Source organism: Penicillium canariense (assembly GCF_028826845.1).
Source record: "Penicillium canariense strain IBT 26290 chromosome Unknown utg000001l_segment0_segment0, whole genome shotgun sequence".
In the NCBI taxonomy this organism is placed as follows: Eukaryota; Fungi; Ascomycota; class Eurotiomycetes; order Eurotiales; family Aspergillaceae; genus Penicillium; species Penicillium canariense.
In genome coordinates, this window is record NW_026622728.1 from 5,439,238 (window position 1) to 5,450,994 (window position 11,757).

Below are 11,757 nucleotides of genomic sequence, written 5' to 3' on the forward strand. Positions count from 1 at the left end.
TCCGCTCGCAGTGTGGTGCGGGCGAGGACAGAAACCAACAGGTGTCGCCGATTAGGAGATCGTTACGCGACGAGATACAGTATCCGCCCTCAGACAGGGCCGACAGGCTCAGTAACAGCGGTCATCTTGCCATGGTGTTCCTCCATGCTGACGTTAGGCTCATCCTTTTCAATAATGCCCATCTCGTGCGCGAAGGTGTCGTGAGGCCTCCATTTAGCACTGGTCGTGGGAGTCGACTCCTCAAGCATTTTGTCAACCTGTTCCAGAGTGAGGCCCTTGGTCTCCGGAATGACAAAGTAGGCGAACAGCAGGCACAGGAAAAGAGCACTACCCCAGACGAAAAAAACCTTAACCTTCAAATTGCCTTTGTCGTCGTCGACGATGTACGGAGTGATGACGGCGATAACGCAGTTCCAGAGCCAGTTCGAGGCAGTAGCAAGAGCAACACCCTTGGCTCGAATGGGAAGCGGATAGATCTCGCCGATTACGACCCAGGCGGCAGGACCCCAGGTGGTAGCAAAGGAAGCAATGTAGAGACATGTGAACACAATGAGACAAGTGCTCCTATAATCCAAAGGATTAGCTGCCTGCTTGGTGGCAATCATCTTTGCTCACTTACGCGGTTTGGCTTCCCGTCTTAGTGACACCGACAATGGCAACAATGAACTCGCAAATACACATTGAAACCGCCCCCCAAATAAGCAAAGTGCGACGACCAAACTTCTCAATCATGTAGAAAGATGCTGGGGTGGTTACCACGTTGACAATATTCATGATGGTCGAAATGAGGAAGGGGTTCTTGAGGCCCACAGACTTGAAGAAAGTAGTACCATAGTAGACTGGGTGTGTAAGTAGAAAATGCCTCGGAAACTCCCTTCTAAATACTTTACTTACAGATAAAGTTAATGCCGGTCCACTGCTGGAACATTTGCAAGCATGTCCCGGCAATCACTCGGCGAAGGTTGCCATGAGGGGACAATCCACCTTTGAAGCAGTCAATCCAGGATGTGCTTGCAATTTGCTTCTCGTACTCAAAGTTGGCCTTGATTTCAGCGAGTTCGGCTTGAATAGCTGGGTTGGATCCGGGCTGGCCTCGAACTCTCTCAAGGGAGCGAAGGGCATCATCCATTCGACCGCTGCGAACATAGTAGCGAGGCGACTCTGGGAGCAGGAAAAGACCTGCCGCAAGTATTGTCGCCCAAATGAACTGCAAGCCAATCGGAATTTGATACGAAGATCGGGAGTTCAAATCCTTGCAACCTTGATCAACGCCAGACGACACCAGCAAGCCGATTGTAATGGCCCACTGGTAAACGGACACCAGCAAGCCACGCACTTTGCGAGGACTAATCTCAGAGACGTAAAGAATAACGGTAGCCGAGACACCACCAACACCAAGGCCGGCCACCAGGCGACCAGCCACGAGTGCACCGGTGTTGACTGCTGCGATTTGAACGGCGACACCAATGGCGAAGACCAAGCAAGAGAGCATGATAGTAGAGCGGCGACCAATGCGCTCAGAAATACCCCCACCAATCAGGGCGCCAATGAAGGTACCGGCCGAAAGGATCGAGGTGATGAGAGACTTACGGGAGCTGGGAATGATGAAGCCGTTGGGATTCGTATCATCCTTGGGAACAGCATGGCCGAAATGCTCGGTGACGTAGTCCATGGCAAGAACCCCAGAGATGTATCCGGAGTCGTAGCCGAACAGGATGCCTGCAAGGAGATGCTCGTGTCAGCTATTGCACCTTGTAGGTACCAACTGACTTTCATTCAACAGACCTCCAAAGCTAGCGAAGCCGCAGATCATGTAGGCCCGCCAGGTGACTGGAGCCTCAATGAGGCTCAAGTCAGCGGTGCCCATGAGATGCTGGGGATTCGCCATGCTGAGACAGAATGTGCACGCAGTAAGGCGAAGGGGAGCAGCAAGATCAATAGAGAGAGCAGAAGTTCGAGGCAGTTCAACTAGGGGAGAAGAGGAGGGGAGAAGATGGCAAGGAGGAAGAACCCGAGGGTGGTGAAGAGAAAGCAAGTGAGAGGACATGCGATTTGTCAAATAGAAGCTTGTTTGCAGCGGTCCAAACGGGAAGGTGCCGTCAGCAGTAAATGCGAATCACCTCGAAGGCAACGGTGACACACGCACACTTCCTTGCAGTCTCTCAGTGGAGTTGCCACACGTGGGACAGGCAGGGTTGACTCTGCTTGATATTCAAAAAAGTGATATGAGCCTTGAAACCATGTTTTTGGGTGTGTGCGCGCGTGCCGGGGATGTGGGAAGTAAAGGTACTTTTACCACTGTCAAGAGACTGAGATTACAGAGTAACCAGTGTCTTTATGAGTGGAAGAGCGGTTACTACCTCAAATTACCTATACGGTCGCGGTTTTCGGATTCAGGCTTATTTTTACATTCTATGCCTCACAGGGAGCTTGATTCCGAAGAACTTCCAGAATTGGTTATCAGTAGCACAGGACCAGCAAGTGGGACAGCGCCCAATAAGAAAACTCAACGCCCAATGTCGCCAGAACCGTGGTGGAAATCACATATCTACTACTACACGGACATTTGGAGTCCTTGGCGCACTTCAAGTACCACTACAGTGAACCGCAGGAATCCCACCTGGTCGAGGAAACATGTCGCACGAGATTAGACCCGAGACGAAGCCAGACGGTTGTACAAGCCACCTGATTAGCAGGCATACGGTGGTGCAAGGCACGCTTGAGACTGCAACGGAGAGGACAGAAGAGCTGCGGGAAGTGTCCCTGAATATCCCCTAGTATGAGGACTTGAACGGATTTTGTATCTCCGGAAATGCATTTCTCAACTCCAATAAAATTTATGGCACCAACAATCCAGTCACTGGTGGGGAAGCACGCTTGATGGTCATTTACCAGGACTCGGATTGGAAGCAAAAATATATTCAGGACGGAAAGTTTATATTATGGTATACATATTCCAGAAACCCTCACCAGACATTAAAAAACGGCCAGAGAATAAGATCAAGCTCTTTCACTCAGTTTCCACAGCCGGCAGCCCTAAATGCGACTCTGGACAAAACTTCGTTGAGAGTCACAGCTGCATCCAAAGGGGCCTCCGCGATCCTCCAAGCGACATAGCCATCCGGTCGAATAAGAGCAGCTCCGTATCGAGAGACGCCAAAGGATTGTTGAAAGTCATTTTGTTGAATGAGCTGCACACTCTTTCCAAACTGAACGAACCGGAGGGAAATAGATGAATTCTCGCGGACGCATGACACAGCATCGCTCCATTCATCTGCCTCTGCAACCAGAGTCCATGACTTCTGGTCAAGGATATCCAGGGTAGGAATCCTCTCTCCATTTTTCAGGACCCAGAAATGGGGCATATGGGTTCCGGGTTGACCTCTCCATTCATCAGGTTTCTTCGCGCGCGGCATTCCATCATTGGCACCGATAATGCCCTTGGATAGATAGATTTGGCCAAACTCCATGGCATCATCGTCAATCTTTTGTCCGGCCGGAGTCGCAAGGTCAAGATGCACCTTGTAATCGGCTCGCACAAATATCTGATCGTGTCGCAGAAGAGCCACGGGACGCCTCTCGGCATCATATGTGTCTAACAGATCAGGGGATGACTTTCCGAACAGCACATCCGCTAGCTTCCATGCAAGATTGTGCACATCGTGGATACCGGTGTTTGCACCGTACCCCCCGCGGTTAGGCGGCAGGGTGTGAGCAGCGTCGCCTGCAAGGAAGACCCGTCCCGACCGGAAAGTATCAGCCACAAGAGCAGTAAGCTCCCAGCGCCCAGTCGTGATAATCTCGAGAGGAAAGTCTGGCTGTCCGACAGCTTGGTAAATGGCAGCCCGGAGGGCAGGCTCATCACGATCGATATCGTCTTTGAACATTAGGGCCCACCGTCCGTCGCTGTAAGAAGCGAGGAAAGCCTTTAGATCCGGCTGTTCGATATCAAACTGAACAATACCCTTAGTCCATTGTTCTAGAGGGGCACGAAATAAGACACTGCTCAAAGTCTGCATGTATCCGCGGCCGTTTCGGGGGATTTGGAGAAGATCGCGGACGGTGCTCCTATTTCCGTCTGCTGCGATGAGGTAAGAACCCTGGATTATGTGTTCATTACCTTCGGCATCGGTGACTGTTGCGGTCACTCCGCTTTGATCCTGGTCAACGCGCAGAAGTTTATGCTGGCGACGAATGTCGGCGCCGTGCTCCCGTGCGAATGCCTCCAGGATGGGCTCTAATTTATCTTGTGGGATAGCTGACCCACGTTCGACTGAGTACTCCTTCCTTGGAACCTGGGCCTTTGCGGATTTCTCTTGTGCCTTTTCGGATTTTGGTCTCCTCTCCGTGTCGGACCAAGAGGAGCTGTCGTGCCAGTGTCCTGTCAAGCTTTCGACATGGGCGCGCTCAAGCACGAAATCTTCAGGTGCAGGGTCCTTATTTTCGATTCCGAGAGAGCGATAGATTTCCATTGTTCGAGAAGTAAAGCCAATCGCACGAGGATGCCTCGATACGCCTGAGTGCTTTTCGAGAACGATGGTTGGAACCTGGTGCGAAGCCAAGCATAGGGCTGCTGACAGCCCGACCAGGCTGGCGCCGACCACAATGACTGGTTGGTTGGTGGTGAAAGACATATTGGTGAGTGAAGCTCAGACTCAGCTATTTGCGATATGATGATGATTTGAATGAGTGGGTTGAGATTAGAAATGAAGAAGTCGTCTCAAGACAAGGTCTATTTATATAGAGTGGCTCATTGATTTGCGCCGAGAAGTCTGTAAGTCTCGGCGCCGAACCCTCAGGAGCACTACGCGCTCGGGCCCGAGAAATTGAGGCGACCGCCGAATGTCCGCCTCCCAACATGGGCTTTTGAAATAGCACGATTTACTTAGTGAGCATTAATTCGCAGCGCAAGTTCAGATTGAATACAATTTATATATGGAGGTGATCGAAATATAGGAGCGTGGTATATACCAGGAGCACCTTATCTCCGCACCGAACTATCATAACCTCATGCATGTCATATTCACACTGCGGACGGCCTGCCCTACGCGGGAGACGGCATCTTCTCCTTGAGGCGCCGCTGTTTATCCTGCAGGAACCTCTCCTGTTCTGCTTGGCTCTTCTTCAGATCAACTCCAAACGCCAAGATGCCGAAACTGACCACGCTTAGCGCGAATAGGAAGTAGAAGGGAGCCGAATTATTGCCCGTCGGGCTGGCATCGATGATAGCGCTCGAGACAATCGGGCCGATGAAGGATGATGTCTTGCCAATGATACTGAACAGACTGAAAAACAGGAACTCGTGGCCACGCGGTGTGACTTCTGAGATCATGATTTGCGAGTAACTGTACCAGGGGCAGATGAACAGGCCATAGAATGCTTGGTAGACCTATGCAAACCAGAGAGTCAGTGCCTGCGAGGCAGAGTCATCGAATATGTTACTAACCCAGACTTCCCACGTGTTATGAAAGCCGAATTTGTCGGTCCAGATTCCGATCATGCCCCAGCCATCGAGGAGAATAATACCAACTGCAATGGTGTTGAACATGGTCTTGGTTCCCAAGCGGAAGCGCTGCTGAATATACCAAAATGCGTAAATGCCGACGGCCTGCATTCATATAGTATTAGTTTTCACATCAAGTATTGGCGCAATCTATTATATCTTTAAAAGGGGACTCACCTGCGCCGCGATGCCAACAATAAGAAGGTACGTCAGCTGGAGGGAATTATAGGCAACAATGCTATTCTGCAGAGTTCCAATCACGGTCACAGTAGTGTTCAAAGAGTCTCCAAGCAAGAAATAGCCTATTTTTTTTTGGAAAGAAAAAACTGTCAATCACGGCTCTTCTTTTCCGTTTTAGCGAGGATATGGTTATCTTACCAATGAGATAGAGCAAGCTCTGCTTCAGCTGCCAGATTTGTTTCATCGCATGCCAAAGCTGCCATGCACCCGCAATGAGAATCCCTCGTCTTCCAGGGTCTTGGCCGGGACGACGCTTCTCCAGGAAGAACCAGGGCAAGGAAACAAGCAGCCAGACACCAGAAGCGAACGCAATCAACACACTTAGACCCCAGTTGTTGTTCGCTTCGCTAGCATTCACATCAAGGCCAAACATGATTCCAACGATGATCACCAAGACAAAAATCTCGCCCACTGATTGCACATAGAAGGACACGTTAGACAAACGGCTTCGCATCATGGTATCGGCATAGTCGTATTCTTCGCGCGTGATATTCCCCGCGACGTAGGCGTCTGCTTTCTCTTTCATCTCAATGGTATTGCGTGCCAAGCCTGGGAAGGCAGCCGTCCAAAATGTCAATGTTGTTTGGTAGGCGATGAGGCCAACAATATAGAGGCCGACACCGACCTCCCATTTGTCGGAAGTATGTACTCCCAACCAGCCAAAGCCAATAGCGTAGGCGATGATCGACAGCGCGATGAGAATGTTGGGTCTCCAGTGACCGAAATCAGCGAAGCTACCGATCGTCAAAAATACGACGACTTGGATTGCGAAGGATATCCCGTTGCACAGCAGCACGATACTGTTGATTGAGCGCGGGCGCCCGGCGAAGACCATGATGCCATCCGAGGGGGCTGCCTGATAAAGCAAATTCTGGAATGCAGTGGGCGCGAAGTCTATCCATAAATTCTTGTGAGCTGGTCATTCTTTTCGTAATAGAAAATGCACACAAGACAACGCGAAAAAGAATCACTCACTGAAGAGTGACAACCCGTTATTGCCGATGTAATAGCTACATAGTCCTTGTGTTCAGTGGCTTTTGCTCCCTATCTCGCTCAACGATCACACGCACGCATAGTAAGCCCAGATCTCATTCCGGCTCGTGCGGTACTTTTCATCGAACTGATCCGGAGCAATAGGCTGCTCGGTCTTGTCCAAACTTTCGACCTGAGGCACGGCTCCCTGTGGACCTATATCCACCTCCACGGTGGAGAGTGCGGTGTCCTTGGGATGATCCATGACTCTCGCTGCCGGTCGCATGAACACGCGCAAAAGACAATCTGGCGAAAGGAGAGTTGGGGGGCACCCTCGTTAGTTAGGAATGTCGCTTCCATTTAAATTGCGTCCCGGCCTTCCCCCGCGTGCTAAACCCTCAACGAGGCAAAGGCCAGTCGCGTTGAAATGAGACTGCCGATCTTGCGATAACAGTCTGGATCCGCTCCACGCTACGACCGCGACCGGCCTAGTGAGAGCTTAGCGACTCGGCGCGCCCGCAGAAGACCAGTCACGGCCCACGATAGTTGGCAACGTGCGTCGGGACCAGCACGAAGACGGCCATTGGTCCGTTGCAATCTTTTGACAAGACCCGCGACACAGTTTGACCGGGATTTTCGTTTGTGGTGAATAGATCCCAATGACAGTCCTTAGCGCGTTAGCGGGCAGCAGGGGTCCCGGGAAGATCGCGCTGGTGTTCCTGTTTCAGCAATTTTTTCCTTCTGCAAGCTATCTTTTACCCCCAATCTGGCGGTCTCTTGTGTGGTAGTGCTAAGCCTGGGGAAAATGGGCGCCAAGAGGCTGACGTGGTCGAAGAACTACCGAATTCGCGGTGAATATCGGCTTGGTCCAACTGGTTACAAAGCAAGCTACTAACTTATCAGGAATGACAAAGCAATGGAATTCCACACATCAGTCTCTGCTTAGATAGAATGCAGGTCTATCGACCTCGAAAAAGCGAGGTCATTAGCATAGGCGCATCAGCACTACTTGGTATAATAGAAACGTGTTTCGGATTGATGATATTGTAGTTAGTTAGGCTGGACAAGGAGGCGATTATGTGTTGCAGGTGCGCAACATCAATGAACATTCATATATCATGGGGTCTTCATACCAAATCCCTTATAGCTTTGACTTCCGAGAGCAGAGAAACTGTTTTGGGACCACGGCTACTAGAACCATCAATACATGCCACAGGAGGTAGAAGTGGAAATCAAAGGGAGGTTGAAACTACAGTGACCTAGAGAAGTGGCCAAAAACCGGATCCCATGTTAATATGTGGCATATCTGACGAGATCAGATCGAGTCAGGTGGGATCGCTGTAAGTGCGATGAATCACGGAGAAGATTGTGGTGGTTTGTCATGGTGAGAAGTCGAACCCTACTATTGCAGGGTGTTAGTTGCGAGCCCAAAGTATTCACTTAAAACAATAAAACCATACTATAATTCCTGGAACCGAAGTCGGGGAGGAGGCCTATCATTTGAGGATCACGGCCTGGCTGCCTGATTCCATTGGTCAGAGTCATCGCCATCACGTGATAGCTCTCAACGCTGAGGCCTGGTTTTCAAAGCATTTGCCCCTATTTCTTCCCACCTTCGAGTCTACGAGCGGCTTGATTCCTCATGGTTTTCACATCGAAAGTGAAGTCCTTCTGGTCTGCCACATATTTCGACATGCAACCCCGTATGATTTTTCGATAATATCGCGTGAGAATGGAGCGAGACGCAGATAATCGGATGTACTAGAGTTTCAAGCCGGAGGGGCGTGCAGCCACCAAAACTCTACTTGCACCAGCCCTTCTTGGCAAGGGTACCTACAATATCTCCTTCCGGGAGTTCAAAAAACTCCCGCGGTAGTGCTACGCTTTCCTCCATCGGACAACATATCGTTTCTCGATGGTCAGGTTTGGAACGAGGTTGCTATTATCCGAGAGCACATTAATCCCGATTTCACGGGTCTTTGAACAAGGAAAAGCGGATGGAAGTAACTGAGATGCAAGGTTTTAGACGATTTCTCGATTTCGTGAAGAAGGTCATAAACAGAGGATAGTGGAATAGCAAAGACTCAGGAGGTTGGGATTGATGATGAGCTAAAGGAAGAGTACTCGGACGCGAGTGAAGTCGCCAGATGGGAGCTCGAAGATGAAATTGGGGCTTGGGAGGAAATCGTGTCTGATAAGCGGGCTGCAATTTGGCTCAGTGGCGATAAAGTGGAGTTGGCTGTCCTGTTAAAATAAGTCCGGTTAGAAGCAATCCGCCCGTCCGGAAGCAAGCCTTGCAGGGTGATGTCATGGGCCTTTTCTTCCTTCAGGGCAACTGCTGCACGATCAATCACCGCGGATGGGACGGAAGACGAATATGCAGCAACCATATGAGCCCCACTGGGCTGGGTTGAGTCGTTGGGTGAACCCGCACGATCGCCTCGTTAGGGTGAAGCACCATGGGTTCCAGCTGGGTGTGCCATGCATCAATCAGTGGCACACGTTGAGTCGGTGGGCCAGGACAGGAACTAGCCAGTGAGCCGCCAATTATGATTGCGTGGATCTTGATTCTCTTGGCGAAGCTTTGGCGACGCGAGCAGGATTGTCGTGAAGATCGGATGGCTATTGCGTAAGTTGAGCACCCATCCTGTGTCTGCGAGGGACCCGTAGAGGAAGCGAATGAGGAGATCGTCTGTTTTATATCTCGGAGCTGCCCCCACGATTGCGCTCAATCGATTTCCCTTTTTCCTCCCTGGTCGGAGTTGCATCTCCACACTCCTTTTTTGTTCCTGCCGTTTTCCAGGCCGTGTTGATCCTCTCAGATCCCCCCGGCTGTTCTTCTTGGCACTTATTGGCAGCCGTTGAGCTTGAAGTAGCCTGACAAGGGTGTGACCTACACGGTGTATAGTAATCATGGACGAAGGAAATCCACGACGGCCGAGAGCATTGGTGAGCCAGTCCAGCATTCGCAATTCCAGAGCTGTTTCCCCCTAATCAGCGTGTCTCTTGTCCAGTCGGGAGCTAGAAGTGAGGCCCCTAACTCGCCTACTAGTGCCTCGCGAGGATTCGAGGAAGATGACGCTCTGTCGCCCACCAGACGCTTTTCGACCATTGAAGAAGGGCAGACCAGCTCTGGCGTTCGAAGACGCAGCTCGGCAGCTCGACGGAGTGGCAGCGGAGTGCCCAGCTTGGCCCCTAGAACTACCCTCGCGGATCGCACGCAGGGCAAGTTCACTCTGGCTGGCCCAGATGAGACTCCGCAGATGCGGCTCTCTCAAGAGCCGTTCGTGCAGCCTGGATATGCCGATCTCAACCCGTCGTACGAACAAGCGAACAATGCGAAGCCCATTTGGAGTTTGGCCAAGCCCCTGCCGCGTGTGGTGCGACCAGGCATGGTACCGACCAAGGAGGAATTGCTCGAAAATCGCGCCAATGCTCAGCTGCCTGCCGAAAATTCGCAGCGACTTGGGCTAGACGTCGATCCCAATGATCTTGAACAGGGCCGAATTGAGAAAAGTGCCGACCCGCGGAAGATGGCGGCGCAGGTGGAGGATGCGCGCCTGCAGCGTGAAAACAACTTCATGAACAAGGTGCTGAGTGGCGACGTAACATTCGGCAAGCAAGGGTCACGCCTGTCTCGCACTTCTTCAACGCGTTTGAGGCGGCCCTCGGTGTTTGACGAGCAGCTGTCAACTCTCCATGAAGATGGGTCGCAGGCAACAGAAGAAACTCCAGCGAGACAGCCAGAGTACTTGAGCGATGATCCATTACGCCCGGTGCCCGAGGAACCAGAGCTACACTCCGATGGCGAACCGAGCGGACGGTTTGAATTTCCCGCCCTCGATCATGCAACTTGCCCGGAAGACCTGCATCCTTTGGTGCAGGACCTGGTTGAGGATGAAGTGCACAACAACCACACGACTTGGTCGGTCATTCGAACACACCACCGCGAGGCTCTAGCTGAGGCCCTGGCGGCCTATGTGCAGTAACAATTGGGTTCTGTGCGGACTTGGCCGTGACTGTGGCAGATGCAGGCAACCCAAACACCACCGCGTGGGCCTGGGGTTTCGCCACCATGATGGGCATCTACATTTCCGGTGGTGTTTCCGGTGCACACCTGAATCCAGCCATCACTATAATGCTTTGGTTCTACCGTGGCTTCCCCAAGAGCAAGATGCCTGAGTATTTCGCGGCGCAGTTTGTTGCCGCCTTTTGTGCCGGTCTCACGGCGTATGGTCTCTACTATCACTCGATCGAGTACTACATCAGCACGAACGCGGACACCGCGATCATCAACAGCTTTGTCACTAATCAGCGTGAAGCTTGGATAGGTCCTGCGACGGCTTTCTTCACCGAGTTCTTGGGAACGTGCTTCCTCGCCGTCACAATCTTGGCTCTGGGTGATGATCAGAATGCTCCGCCTGGCGCTGGTATGAGCTCGCTGATCATGGGTCTTGTCATTACATGTCTGACGATGACTTTCGCCTACCAAACCGGTGCTGCATTTAACCCCAGTCGCGATTTTGGACCCCGCCTCGCACTTCTTGCGCTCGGTTACAGCAATGATATGTTTCTCAACCCGTACTGGTTCTACGGACCCTGGGTGGGCGCAACCAGTGGGGCTTTCATGGGAGGTTTCTTGTACGATTTCATGATATTTACTGGCGGAGAATCCCCCGTCAACTATCCCCTGGAGCGAACCCAGCGGGCAATGAAGAAAAGTCGCATGAAGTGGAGGCGTCGCCTGCGTCTCACGAAGCGAGAGCCGAAGAACGTGCCTGTTGCCTGAATCTGCCACAGGGAATAGGGGGTGTTATTAGATTATGTGCATCTGCTACCTCTGCATTTGCCACCCTCATGTTTTGCTTTGCGCTACATATTGTTCGAGCAGCAATTTAGTGAAGAAGCATTAGTTAGCTCAACATTGTGCATACTGGCCGGTCCCCGCCTATAGTACGCTCTTAATTCACCGAGCAATGGTGAGGGGTGGGCCAAGCATCAAATAGCGCATGTCATTTTTCTTAGGGCCACCTCAGAGTCAC

General features: G+C 51.6%; 5 protein-coding genes across 5 annotated transcripts; 2 read left to right on the forward strand and 3 right to left on the reverse strand.

Annotated features, from left to right (window-relative positions):
- Positions 1-89: 89 nt before the first annotated feature.
- Positions 90-1,888, reverse strand: N7482_001839 (sugar porter family MFS transporter; the record flags this gene model as incomplete). Its single annotated transcript, XM_056683964.1, has 4 exons — positions 90-564; positions 620-839; positions 895-1,719; positions 1,771-1,888. 4 exons carry the CDS (start codon positions 1,886-1,888, stop codon positions 90-92), a joined length of 1,638 nt encoding a protein of 545 aa, XP_056547570.1.
- Positions 1,889-3,014: 1,126 nt separating this feature from the next.
- N7482_001840 (uncharacterized protein) lies at positions 3,015-4,634 on the reverse strand (the record flags this gene model as incomplete). The annotated part of the gene is made up of 1 exon (XM_056683965.1): positions 3,015-4,634. The coding sequence occupies one exon, from the start codon at positions 4,632-4,634 to the stop codon at positions 3,015-3,017; it is 1,620 nt and encodes a 539-aa protein (XP_056547571.1).
- A 410-nt stretch (positions 4,635-5,044) lies between these two features.
- On the reverse strand, positions 5,045-7,001 carry N7482_001841 (putative autophagy protein (Atg22); the record flags this gene model as incomplete). The annotated part of the gene is made up of 6 exons (XM_056683966.1): positions 5,045-5,389; positions 5,447-5,608; positions 5,681-5,805; positions 5,882-6,637; positions 6,719-6,753; positions 6,814-7,001. The coding sequence occupies 6 exons, from the start codon at positions 6,999-7,001 to the stop codon at positions 5,045-5,047; spliced, it is 1,611 nt and encodes a 536-aa protein (XP_056547572.1).
- Positions 7,002-9,628: 2,627 nt separating this feature from the next.
- Positions 9,629-10,704, forward strand: N7482_001842 (MIP transporter; the record flags this gene model as incomplete). The annotated part of the gene is made up of 2 exons (XM_056683967.1): positions 9,629-9,664; positions 9,730-10,704. 2 exons carry the CDS (start codon positions 9,629-9,631, stop codon positions 10,702-10,704), a joined length of 1,011 nt encoding a protein of 336 aa, XP_056547573.1.
- Positions 10,705-10,790: 86 nt separating this feature from the next.
- Positions 10,791-11,504, forward strand: N7482_001843 (uncharacterized protein; the record flags this gene model as incomplete). Its single annotated transcript, XM_056683968.1, has 1 exon — positions 10,791-11,504. The coding sequence occupies one exon, from the start codon at positions 10,791-10,793 to the stop codon at positions 11,502-11,504; it is 714 nt and encodes a 237-aa protein (XP_056547574.1).
- Between the last annotated feature and the right edge of the window lie 253 nt (positions 11,505-11,757).